Source organism: Paramisgurnus dabryanus, chromosome 10 (assembly GCF_030506205.2).
Source record: "Paramisgurnus dabryanus chromosome 10, PD_genome_1.1, whole genome shotgun sequence".
NCBI classification, from domain to species: domain Eukaryota; kingdom Metazoa; phylum Chordata; class Actinopteri; order Cypriniformes; family Cobitidae; genus Paramisgurnus; species Paramisgurnus dabryanus.
In genome coordinates this window covers 16,436,078-16,449,712 of record NC_133346.1, presented here as the reverse complement: position 1 = coordinate 16,449,712, position 13,635 = coordinate 16,436,078, and the positions used below count along the sequence as shown (strand labels likewise).

The following is a 13,635-nucleotide window of genomic DNA, read 5'->3' as shown; positions in this document are numbered from 1 at the left end:
TAATTTTTACCTCATGCAAACTTTTTTTACAATCCTCATAAGGTTTGAGATGCTATTAACAGTTTGATCTTCTGTCTCCCTACGGATTAAGTTTATTCACAGCCCCTCAACATCATTAACCTCTGTTCACCTAATGTAAGGGGTGGTGAAGCTTGTATAAATCTGCTTCATTGCAGGCACTGGGCCCTAAATAAATAATTATTACCGACAGTACTGAGCTTCAGCTCAACACAAATATCCAGCAATTATATTTCACTCTACACAAAATTACAAATACTGCGTGCAAATACTACAGATCTTTTCATGTCATTTTTGTCTATTTTTATATTTCGATTATTTTATTGTATCTATTTTTCTTGACCATTGTCTGACCTAAACCCCAAGCGACATTGGTTTAAAAAATGAGAAACCAATAGGATAAAAAATGACACGAAAAGATGCATATTATTTGCACGCACCTCCTCTCCACCGAAGTGAATGGAAAGGACTGGCGTATCATACAGTATGCATGCAAAATTGGACTTTTGCGAATACATTAAATATGGGCTAATCTTGCTATGAGACATATTTTTATGCTACTAATATTTCTACCCATTTCCAGTGTCAGTCTGGGCATCATGGTCAAACCTAAATTATGCACAGTGCTGGACAAATTGTGAAAACAGAGAAAAAACATTTAAGATAGTGGTAAACATGGACATGTCTGAACAAATATCACATTGTTTTTAAATTCAGATATAAACTTTTAATTCAGTGCACCTCTATTACAATTTAAATACAGATACAAAAACACAGTGGCCACTTTTAGAGACATTTAAGAGATTTTAGTTTGATCAGCCCTTATTAAAGGAACAGTATGTAGGATTGTGGCCAAAACTGGTATTGCAATCACAAAACTTGTGGCTAAAACTGGTACTGCAATCACACCACTGGAGGATTTATACTGTTCCTTTAAGGCAATAATTGTGCGTAACATGCAAATATATTGTGTAATGTCTGAAAGATGATAGAATTTCATGTTAACACAGTATATCATTAGTGTTCCATATTCATTTTAATTTAACCCCATTTTTATTCTCTGCAGCAAACCTTCTTAATGTTATACTCAATATTTCAAAATAGGTATAGTTCACCTATAAATTAAAAATCTTAAAAATTTTAAGATCCTAAAGTCATTCCAAACCTTCTTTCATTAAGCACAAAATATCTTTTAGCAGATTGCTCGATCTACTACTCACACAGAGAGAGCACAATATGATTTGAAACAATAGACAGTTTTTCTCAGGATTATATTTCAGCAAAGTAATAAAAAATCTTTTGTGATATTTCAGGGTTTTTTTATGCATGTGCAAGTTGCCACAGCCTCATTGTTATTATTTTCCAAAACATATCATAACATGCATATATCTAATTAGCAACTCTACTGGAATGTGATAAGGTATTCTGGATAAGCCTGTACGTCATTGAAAATGACAAACAAGGTAGGGTTGTTTGTGTCATCGGTCACACTGTTATAGAGATCAGCACTGTTGGAGCTCTTCGCAGGAGGAACAAGCATGCCTGCTTTTCCTTGAGTAAAGTTGCCAACAAGCACCCTGGCCAGGTACATGCGTTTGTGTCCAATGGCGTCAGGTTGAGAGTAACCTCGGGCTGAGTAACTTGGGTCCACAGCAAAATATGTACCATTCCCATACAGGGCTCCTAAAACACAATAAGACCAAGTTCATTACAAAAACCAATGCATACATTACAATTGCAAACAAAGATTACACTAGATTTTGGATGATACCATGTGCCCCAGCGTAGCTTCGATTGAAGCCATGATGATTGATTTGATCAGTACTATCAGGGCCAGTGCCGTGAAAGAGGAGCTTCTCGTTGTTTTTATGCTTGTTCTTTGCTTCCAGATCTTCCTTTTTGATCATGTAGTTTTTCCAAAGTGTGCTGTTCTGCATTCTTTCAATCTGGAAAGAAAAGACACTGGTCAACATGAGTATGGTGAATAAACCCTAATTTAATGACAGGTTGATGGCCTAAAAAGAAGTAACAACATTTTGATGGGGTTTTTTTTTTAGCAGCCCCACTCACACCAAATTTGAAAATAAACATGTGTTTATTGGGCGCTACGAATGTCTGTCAAATGCGTCTGTACGTAGCTCATAGCCATTCGTTTCAATTATACCAGATGACAAATCTAGAGCGACATCAATTCAAACGTAAACAACTTTTATCGGTATGTGTGCACGCAGCTGAAAGCTATGCAACTAAACCGGCAGCTGTATATTGATATTAAAAAGCAACACAATTTAGTGGCACTTTGACAACCACAGTACAGGCACAATGACAATATGATATTAATAAATACCATTTACCATTCATAAGTTAATTATACTTCGTCGACGACGTTGCCTAGCAGGTTGGGCCTATAAAACTCAGTGGATAACATGTCTTGCCTTATTCAAACATCATTCTTGGATATGAAATTGTTTAACGCCAAAAGATGCTCTTTTTTAAAAATAAACTTGTGTTCAAGTCTACTTAGAACACTATCTAAAGCTGCATTGAAAAGTAATTTAGTGTCTGCAGTGTTAGATAAACAAAACTGCTTCGGTGTGTCGCATAGATGTCGTCATCGTCTTGCTGCCCCCTCCCCGTTCTGTGATTGGTTCCCTATTTCAGGGGCAAAAAAGTCCATAGTTTCCATGCTAGACTTGCAGCGTGAATAAATTTGCATGCAAGGCAGCATGGGGAAACCCAGACTAATTCAATAAAACCATGTAGGTTCAATTGGTTGTGTGATAGTATTTATTTTCTCCGACTCTAATGTAAAATTGAGCAATCAAGATAATATTTTTTTACTGCCTTGTTGTTGCATTATAAGCATATGATTTTTTAAAACTTTTGGAAATATAATTTTAAATATACATATTAATAAATACATAATAAAAAATCCCCATTTCAGTGGTTTTAAACAATTATTTATAGTTGACTTCCAGTTGCTTTGACAGATGGGGTACTGCGCATCGGATTATCCTGCATTTGATATGTTGTCATTACTCTCCCTTTTTATGAACTTTGGTTGTTAATAACATAAAATAAGCATAAACATGTGGCTCAAACTCATGTTTAAATAACTATTTTTTATGAATGAATGACAGCCGCTTATTCAACGCATCGATTTGGGCACGTCTGTCTCATCAGCGCCATCACAAGCCTAACAACTAACCACTTAAGAGATCTTGCGAGCTGTCTTAAATAATAGGGAGAGTAAGAGTGATTCTTAGTTTTAAGAAATTTGCACTTTAGGAAGCTTAATACATATGGGCTCTGTTTAGTATTGTAGATGATATGTCTGTTCTTACTTGAATTATGTTAGAAGTCAGTCCAGTTCTCCTGAACTCTTTCTCTACTTTTGTATATTCTGTGGAGCCTGCTGTGAGCTTTACCAGAACTACTGGTTGTCCCTTCATATCCTCCCAGTGTGAAGGTAAAGAATATTGAGCAGCTGAAAACAAATACAAAAACATTTCAACTTAAAATCTTTTTTATCTTTAAACTTGACCACCAAAACTATAGACTTTAGTTGAACTTAAAATTTACCTTATTTTTGTTTTAGCATAAACTCACCTGAAAAATCTACTCTTTGTAATTCAATCCGCCTACTCCCCCTTGTGGCCTGAAGTTGAACTAAATCGACCGTGTATTCTTCATTATCAATTTTTATTTTCACAGAGTTGTTTTTGCTCTGTAAGGCTTTTTCCAGGTCATAATTGGTCAGCATATCAAAGCTTTTCAGGTTCTGCCCACTCGCCAGATATTTCCACTCAACCACGCTGCTGATGAGAAATGCCTCATGCCTTCTGTTTTCATTCCTTTCCACCTTACGGATCATGTCCCGAATGCGACTCTCAGCAGTGTGGACATCTTTCGTCAGTCCCTCCAATGTGATAGCCGAGTCTTGTTCTCTCCTCTCAAGTTTGATGCTCACGGCAAGCTCTCTCTGCATTGCGCTCAGCATTTCTGCATCCTCTTTGGTGAAATGACCAATAGCCGGATCACGGATTGTAATGTTTTGAAACTCTCTTAATATCAAGTTGTCGATGATATCCCTGGCTTTATTCAAGTCCTGTTTGGTCTCCCCACACAGCTGAAACACGACTGGTTCAATTCCCTCAACCACCATCACCAACTCTTCATTTTTGGGAGATTCCCCCAAAAATAATTCTTTTGTCCTGTCTGTGTGAACCAGAAAGAAATTAATTATATTAAACTACTAGGACAAATTTATCAAATGGTCGTTCTATTAATTTACTGACTTTTCATTTTTTCCACAAACCCTTTATCCTCCTCCAATTTTTCTCCCGATCGTTTGATCATGCTTTGTTGAAAATCTGCCACCATGCTCGTCTGGAATATGAGGAACTTCACCAGCTTTACATTCGTTGGTTTATTTTTCTTCACAAATTCAACAACAGCATCAACCATTGCATCTGCAACATCAGCTGGTTTTGCTCCACCCTGACCTAAAGGGTTAAACATATGTCTCGATGTGATGTTTTTATACATAGCTATATTACTAACATTATTTACATTTCAGGGTGTATAAATTAACAGCATGATTAAAAATACAAAAACATAATTTTTTTTAAAGAAGTACATTTATGAATAAACCTAAAATCTAGGCTAATTATAGGTAAATTAATACTTAACGGTTTTAAATAAATGTTGTACATAAGGCATTTCCTTACTGTAAAGTGCTAACAAAATAATGACTAATATGGGTACACTCTTAAGTAAAGTATTTACATTTTAACTCAAGTTTACACCATTTAACATTTTTATTGTCAATAAATTAAAATGTGTAAAAGTTACCAGTTCCAAGAGCCGGAAAGGCGACAGAGGACAGTTGGTTTGCCTCGCATATCTTCAGAACAGACAAAACAACGTCTCTAATTTCGGAAGGTGTATTACGACCAATGATATGGATGATTTTTCCACATGGGAGCTTCCCAGCTGAGGTCACAATCTCTGTTTGCTGTAAATGTGGTGCACCACTCGCTGTGAAGAAAAACATACAGTACTCACAAAAAAAATCTAAGACAAATTGTTTTAATCAAGTGTTTAAGGATAAAGTAGTGAATTATAAAGAAATACAAACCAACAATCTTTAAACATTCCTGTTCTACTTGTAATCCAGCAGCATCTAAAATTGCCTTTGATACTCCTGGATTGCAAAGAGAAATGGGCAATTATGGTATAATTTTTTATTAGCAAACTTATTAAATTACAATTATGTTTGCATAACTATTAAAATAAAATTAGATAAAAATACTCAAATTAAAATAAAGAACCTGTTTTTAAAGAAAATTTGTGATTTGATGAGTTGACGATTGCGTCAGTTTTTTCTTTAGTTATGTCTCCTGATGAAATCTCCAGAGTCACTTGACCCATCTTCATAGTGATCACCCCATGAGAGGGAGTGGAGACCTTGCCAAAATCCCCTAAGAAGAAAATGACAAAAAAAGATGATATAGGGAAAATGTATAACCTATCAAATTACAATATAATAAAACAGTTTGTCATGCTTGTAAGAACTTTTCCTAATAACCACTAATGGCAAGCTCACACTACAGGATTTTTATCTGGATTTTGCCTAATCACTGTAATTAATTTCGAGCAAATGTATTTTCGCGTATGGTCTGGAACACCTCTTTACCAAATGTTTTGAAGTGTTTGCACCTTATCAGCATTGGGTTGTGTAGTATGCACCCAGCTATGACAAGATGATAACAAATGAGAAGATACCTCATTGCGTAGTGTGAGCAACACAGTGATCTGGGTAGTTTTCCACTCCAGAGTGTGGGCTTGCCATAAAGGGTCTTTTAAGGCTCTTGTTTGATTTCATGGTGTGAATGTCTAAAATAGAAATATCTTTACAATAGTAAACATTGTCACTTTAATTTATGTTACTACCTATTTTTTAACTGGTTAATGTAGTTGATACAGTAAATGTTCACTGAAATAAATCTTTAACAAAATGAAACTTTTAATCCATTTAACAAACATGTAAAGACAGAAAAGGTTTACCAGATGCCTGTGCCGACTTATCAAAAGGTTTTGTTTCAGGCATAAGATGCTGATGTGCTCCTTTTGTGATGGGACTCTGAATCCAATGTCTGAAGATTCCAGTAAAGCACTAGCAGATAAAGCACACAAATATGTAAGAAACACATATTATTGGCAAATAATGCACACCCAAGGTCGTAATGCCGCACAACGTGAAGCAGAGCCGTTACACTGCGGCTGTGCATTGTTTTCAAATAAGTCAATTATTATGCTTATACCACAGTTACCACAAACCAAGTAGATTAAAATAAGTGCTAAGACATTGCTCTAGTGGTTACTTTAAGACATTTGACAGCAGGTTAGGTGTGCGCTTTTCGAAAACTAATGCATACCGTGATACATTTCTAAACCAATCCGAATAAAGCATTCAACAGCCTTGTAAATAAAACCCAAATAAATATCATTACTATGAGGAAATGTGATTGACTCCAAATTCTCAAGTAATGTTTAAACAATGATAAAAAAACACTTTAGTTTTAAGAGAAATGAAAACTTGAGTCTGAGGCTCAAATACATCTAGTAAAGTTCAATAGTAAAGGGTCATATTTTGACAAATTTCAGAATAATAGTAAACTCATCAGCACTTAAATAACACAAATTTAATATGGAAATTATTTAGACTACAAAAACTCCAAATAATTCAAAACTACCTTATAATTTATTATTTTCAGTAACCCTTTTCCAAGAATTTGTAAAAATGCTTTTTTATCACTTTCAGGTCTCACACTATGTTGATTTTAAACATTAATAAAAGGAATAATAATATAATAACAATATAATAACAATTGTATTTAATTTATAATACTTATCTAATTTTATTTATGCATATGCCTTCAGATAATTATTTTTAAATTGGCATGAGTCATGACTCATGACTCTCATGTTATTTGACTTAAACCATTGTGAATATAAATGAACTGTAATGCAATAGGGCCAATAATAATAATTTACGGCATATAGAAAACCAACACATTTGCAACTTCACACCTTTGAGCTCTGTCTGTGTTGGAGATTTGTAAACATATATTGATTTTGAATAGTTTTCCTACATTGAAACACTTACATCTAAACTTTGTTTGTCAGATGGGTGCACAATCACTGTTATTTCTCTGAGGTTTTTAGCGGTGAATTCCTGGACTTCACTCAGTATGGTCCTAGCCACCAGATCCTTAGGAAAGCCAAGGATTCCAGTACCAATAGCTGGGAAGGAGACTGAAGTCATCTGCAGAACTTCTGCTTCTTTCAGACAATCTCTAATGATCTGACCAAGTACCTTTTAAATTCAAAATAATATTATATTATAACCCGTTATCATCTTTAAAGGACATAAACAGATCATATTTAGATCATATCTTGCAAGTTTTTATATCCATTAAACAGCTTAAAATTTGCCAGAAATGACATTGCAATTTATATACTGTAATTCAATTTTTTTTAAAATATTTTAAATAAAACCACAATTGTCTCACCCTGTCTTCTGAGGCACGACCACCTTGCCAAAATGGGCAAACTACATGAAAGACTCTTTTACATTTCAGGTTAAACCCATCTGTGATGACCATCTTTCCATAATTCAGCCTGCCTGCAGGAACAGTTGTAGTGATCTCTTTTTGGAGTTGATGACCGGCAGCCTGAAGGATCGCCTTGGAAATGGCACCTTTACTGAGGTCCAGGTCTTCTGATATAGTGTTTACAATGACATCAGTCTACAGGAGAAAGAATTTTCTCAGATCAGTTTCAGGTCTCATTTATATGTGGTTATAAATTTGATACATGCATTTGCATCTGCCATGTAAGCTACTGTGTAAAAACTCATATGCGTAGTGACAAAAAATGGGTCACAAGACACGAGGGAACTAGTAAGATTTTACATTGTTACTAGTAATCCGAGATTCGCTTACCTTTGCATCCTGGATGTTCCCTTCTCTCAAAAAGAGTTGTAGTCTGATATGTGTAGTTTTGGTTTCAAGAACACTCGACCCATCAAACGACTCTGATCTGCCACCAGAAAAGTTGGTTTCTTCTCTCCATTGGGGTTGTCTTTCAAAGTCTTGTTGTTTTGGTTCATAATTGTGATTTCCAGACTCTTGGCTTCTTTGTTTGTGATATCCTCGGCCACGACCACGATTGCCCCTACCTCTTTGTACATAACTGCCACGGCCACTAGGCTTGTTTTGATAAGGGACATTCATTTTGGGTCTAAAATCAGCAAAGTACTTTCCGACAGCTTGAGCCATGGCATTCACAGTGGTGCCATTACTGTCAACCAAGTGAAACTCAATAAGCTTACTTTGTGAGCCAATGCGGTACTGATCATTAATGAACTGCCGCACCTCCCTGGCAATTGTATCTGTGCACAGCTCGAGAGGACAGCCAAATATCCCTGAGCTGATAACAGGAATTGCAATGGAAGAGCAGTGTTTGCCTGAAGCCAGATTTAAACTTTCCCTCACAGCCCTTCTTAAACGTTGCACTACACCAGGTCTGTCTGAACTGTTGTATCGAGGTCCAACAGCATGCACTACATATTTACAGGGAAGACGACCAGCCTCAGTGATGATGGCATCCCCGGGCCGCAGAGGTCCATTCACTTTAATGTACCTGTTACAGCACTCCTGCAGATCTGGTCCAGCAGCTTGAAGAAGCGCCAGGGCTAATCCACCAATGTGCTGCAGATCTTCATTAGCTGCGTTCACCACAGCATCCACTCTTAGCGTGCAAATGTCTGCCTTTCTGACTTTAACGGTTACTCCACCTGGCATCCAAACCTCACAGGACCCCACAAAATCTTCAAAACTACCTTTGTTTGAATTCTCCTCCTCCATCATATGATCTTCTTGAAGCACAACCACAAATTTGTTTTCTTTCATGAGCAACGACAGCATTAGTTGACCACCTTCCTTGAAGTATTTCTTTGCTCCTGCCTTTTTAATGGTCAGTGTGTCAGCATAGAGAGCATTTGCCATCTTTTTGAAAAAGGTCATAGCTTCCTTGACAAACATTCCCTCTCCAAAGAACTTGATCTGGGGTCTCTTTAAATCGAAACGCACCGTCACCTTATTAGACTTTAAAAAATGCTGCCAGTCCTGCAATTTTCGCTCTTTTATGAATTCAACCACTGCATGTGACTTCACAGGGACAACATCTTCAATTCTAGTGTGTTTCTCAATGAAGTCTCCTAATGTCTGGCTGATCTCCAACACTGGTTCCTTAAATCCAGACACTGTTATTCTGTCTCTTTGTGTTGTGTTAATCAACACTGTCCTCTTTTTGGATGTGCTATACAAACTTTGCAGTTGTTTATAGAGATCATGCCACTGTGGTAACGCAAGCACACCCTGATCTTCTACAATGACGTCTTTAGATTCAAGAACCACATTCAACCTGTCCTGCGCCTCAGAAAGTGCTCGGTCTGTGCTTCCAATCAAAACAAGATCTCTATTTTCTACCGTGTATACAGCTTTTATTCCATGAGACACAAACAGGTCTTTGGACATCTCATCACAATCCACCGATCTCAAGAACTCTAGTAATGAACGATCAATCTTTAAAGGAGTCTGTTTCATAATTAATTTCTTTTCAAGTACCCAATTCTTGAAGGCGAGAATTTCAGTTTGAACACCTGATAGATGTAATTTGTTAATTTTTTTGTTGTAATCAAGGCGCAGTTGTGGAGAAGCAGCTGTAGCGGTTTGCAGACCATCCTGTAGAAGCAGGGAGTACATGCCAGGTGTCATCTCCATGTGTTCTGTGACACTGCTCCTCTCTCTCTCCGTTTGAGTTGATGCTCGCTCTAACATTTTCTCCAGGAGTGGTCTCAGGTCATTTACATCATGAGCCAAACCTGCCACTGTTAGGACCCCTTTAGATGCATCAATATGTGTAAAAATCAAATCTTTCACCACTTCCTTTATTTCATTCTCCACTTTGGTCCACAAGGGGTACAATACTGGCAACTCAAATGCTTTATAGTTGGATATAATGCTTTCAAAGACATCTGATGCATTCTTTCTCCAACCATCAACATGTTTTCTGGTTAAACCTTTCTGTTTCAGCAATGCTGGATCAGGACTGAGCAGAACTTTAGGTTTGTCTATGTTAATTTTGCAGAAATGTGAGCTCATCTTATCATTGATAGAGGAAATTACCTTTTTTTTGAGAAGGAACTCCCTGATGGCAGAATGTATATTGACTTTAAAAGGTTTAGGTAGTTTCCATGTTGGTGGGTTGCTGCCATACAATACTGTACCCAAGGATTTATAATAGTGATGGATCTTGACTGGAACATCACTGATGATATGCTTTTTCTTCAATATCTTTTCCTTGTCTGACAAAAATGAAAAAAAATTCAAGGTAAATTGATATAAATATTCTCTAAAATAGAATGATCTGCATGTTTATTAACTAAAGGACATTGGACAAACAAGTGGATGCCCCCCAAAAATTTACAGTCCTTGTTAGCCCATAGAAAATAGCAGGAATAAAGCAGCAAATGCACATGTATTTACCTTCAACATTCTTAAATGTTATAATGGCCGCTTGTTCCATTGGCAATGTGATGATTTCTTCTATCGGACCCCCCCATTTTTCAAAATACAACTCCAGCAGCACCTTATTGGCATCAGATGGAAGATTCTCCACCCTTATACATGTGCTCCTCTCCAGGGCACGGGCCTTCAGACCACAGTCCTTGAACTTTTTGTGTGTCCTGCTCTCCTCAAGAAACTTCCCTACAGCTGTCAGAAATTTTATTTTACACATCAGATACATTTGATGATATAAATGACATACAGTTAAAGATGTTTAAGCTTATAATGTACAGCTAATCATCTAATCTTGTATAAGACTGAAATATTGATGGAGAACTTACCACTGGGGCTTTTAAAAGTCACGACTGCTGTGTTTAATTCAAGCATTAAGTCCACGGTAAAGTCCTTTTCAGAAAGACCACTGACAGACTCCACCAAAAGAGATAAAATATTTTTTGTAGTGTCATCTGCAACATTTTCCAGAACTACAGCAAATGACTCTTCAGGGTTCTTCACATCCGGATCACTTCCGGTGGGAGGTGCACTTTGAACTTCAAAATAAATAAAAAAAGGCTAAATAAATTGACATATAAAATGTTTTAAAGGTTAACGATTTCATACCAATGTCTCATTCAAGGTAAAACTAAACTAATAAAACGATTAAACATTACTTTTTGGTAGTTGCAAAGGAAGTAATTTATTGATCTTTACCAAATATATTTGTAATTACATCAGCAATCACAATAAACCTAAACAGTAAAAGACCACATGTAGGCTACATAAACAGTCAGAAATTCAAAGTCCAGATGATTACTTACTGGGTTCTTGGTATCCAGATGCTTCATCTTTCTAAAACAAAAATACAATTCTTAATAATCAACTGGAAGGGGAACACTGTGAAACAAGTACAGTGACTCAAACCCAACACAGTCAAAGAATATCCAGTAGCAGTTTTAACATAAAGTGGCATGACATCTTGCGCACAGAAGCCTTTGGCACCTGCCACCACGTTTAGTGGCTCTTCCGGTTTTCAGTGGATCATGCCACTGTGTTTAGTGGGTTGTCAGGTGGCACTTCCGGTTACATGTGGCACTTCCGGTTACTGGTGGCACAGGCCACTCCGTTTAGTGGCTCGTATATTGAAACAGGTCTGTAAAACTTAGGTCCGTTGGATTGAGGCATGTGGCACTGACATTTTTTATGATACATTTTTTTAATGCAGTCATTCTGAAATGGTGGTCTGTGAGTGCTATGATTTTTATGTTACCTGTTGTATTTAATAAAAAGTGCCATTTATAAGAAACTCGCAGTATACCCTGCTTAAAAAACCAATAGACACCATCACAGAAATTCTATTGGTTTTATTGGGGAATTTCTAATGGAATATGGCCCAACCACACTACAATGTTTGGTATTTGTTGGTCTCTAATGGTATTTATTGGTTCTATTGGTTCTATGTATTGGTTCTAATGGAATATGGCCCAAAACACATGATTGCCCCAAAACTCTCATAGTCTGCTTACCAGCTGTATGCTGTTGTCTGGCTCTTTCGATGCATTGCTGGATTTGCTCACTTGTAACTTGAATTCGACATTGTCAACAATTATCACGTGATCCGTTTTAGAGAGGACGTCATCTCGGACTTAAAGACAAACAGTCAAAATTTAGTAAGATAACTTACGACACATATTTGAAACAATTAGGCAGACTGCACTAAATCAGTCGATGCAACCGGTACTTTAAATGAGTTGACAGTTGACAATTTAGTTATTTCGTAACTAAGTTTAAGTTTAAAATTCTTACTGTAATTAATTGTTAAAATAAACAATTCAATAACTAAACAACAAACATTACAATTTTACTATTTAGCACTTACTCTCCGATGATTTAAACCCAACAGTAGCAGTGCTGCTGTTTTCATTGATTTGTACGACGCAGTCTCCCCCATGGGATTTCTTCTTACTTTGAAAGTAAATCTGGAGTTTGTTTTTTAAACTTTTTGCATTTTCAGGCTTCCAGTTCCCCTCAACAACGATCGGGTAAGGATATTCCTCCATCCTGACACGTCTGATCAATAATAAGGAAATGACCGGCACGTCAATGTATAGTGTTAAATCACACCCCCATCTTATTTTCACTTTCGTTTCTGCGCTATTTTACTAAACTGGGACAGCGGACAGTTTCTAGTGCTCTGATAGCGTGGGTTTCGTTTTGTGGTTTCGTCACACCAATTCATTAATAAACAGTATCCTAAACCACCAACAGATGGCGCTATAACTTTACCTTTAGTGTCTGATGGCATAGTGTAAAGTTTAAAATGATTAGAGAATTAAGTTTTCATATAGAAATGTGTAATATAATTTATATATCTTAATAATAATAATAATAATTATTATTATTATTATTGTATAATATTGTTTTATAATAATATTGTAAAAACATTAAACAATTTTAGCCTAATTTATTATTTCTATACTTATGCCCTGGTACTAGTCCAATAGAGCAGATTTAAAAGTTTAAGTTTGACCTTTATTTTGTAATTATAATGTTACCTGAATGTGTATATCGAATAATTACCATTTAGCCATATTTTCTACCTCATGCAAACTTTTATTACAATCCTTGAGAGATTTGGGATGTTATTAGCAGTTTGATCTTCTGTCTCCCTTTACGGATTAAGTTTATTCACAGCCCCTCAACATCATTAACCTCTGTTCACCTAACTGTATAGATGTAAGGGGTGGTAAGGCTTGTATAAATCTGCTTCATTGCAGCACTGGGCCCTAAATAAATAATTATAACTGACAGGACTGAGCTTCAGTTCAACACAAATCTTCAGCAATTACATTTCACTCTACACAAATTGACACACAAAACTTAAGACAGTTTGCATCCAAATACAGAAGCAATTCTATGTATCATAATATTATACAATATTGTTTAGTCCATATACAAATAAAAAAATGAGTGGTAGTGCATC

General features: G+C 36.3%; 1 protein-coding gene across 1 annotated transcript; it reads right to left on the bottom strand.

Annotated features, from left to right (window-relative positions):
- Positions 1 to 701: 701 nt before the first annotated feature.
- Positions 702 to 12,797, bottom strand: LOC141282913 (protein mono-ADP-ribosyltransferase PARP14-like). The gene is made up of 17 exons (XM_073816041.1): positions 12,532 to 12,797; positions 12,179 to 12,297; positions 11,474 to 11,504; positions 10,997 to 11,206; positions 10,635 to 10,862; positions 8,028 to 10,453; positions 7,596 to 7,832; positions 7,190 to 7,399; positions 6,088 to 6,196; positions 5,352 to 5,501; positions 5,159 to 5,224; positions 4,873 to 5,058; positions 4,317 to 4,523; positions 3,628 to 4,236; positions 3,363 to 3,505; positions 1,790 to 1,964; positions 702 to 1,701 (listed from the first exon to the last, which is right to left on the bottom strand). Exons 1-17 carry the CDS (start codon positions 12,710 to 12,712, stop codon positions 1,421 to 1,423), a joined length of 5,568 nt encoding a protein of 1,855 aa, XP_073672142.1. The 5' UTR covers positions 12,713 to 12,797; the 3' UTR covers positions 702 to 1,420.
- Between the last annotated feature and the right edge of the window lie 838 nt (positions 12,798 to 13,635).

Bases quoted from the DNA above. Each gene is read 5' to 3' on its own strand.
- LOC141282913 (XM_073816041.1), bottom strand. From the start codon at position 12,712: ATGGAGGAATATCCTTACCCGATCGTTGTTGAGGGGAACTGGAAGCCT. The intron at 5,225-5,351 runs GTTCTTTATTTT...TTTGCAATCCAG, and splicing joins CAAATTTTCTTTAAAAACAG to GAGTATCAAAGGCAATTTTA. The intron at 1,965-3,362 runs GTAAGAACAGAC...TTTTCTTTCCAG, and splicing joins TGACTTCTAACATAATTCAA to ATTGAAAGAATGCAGAACAG.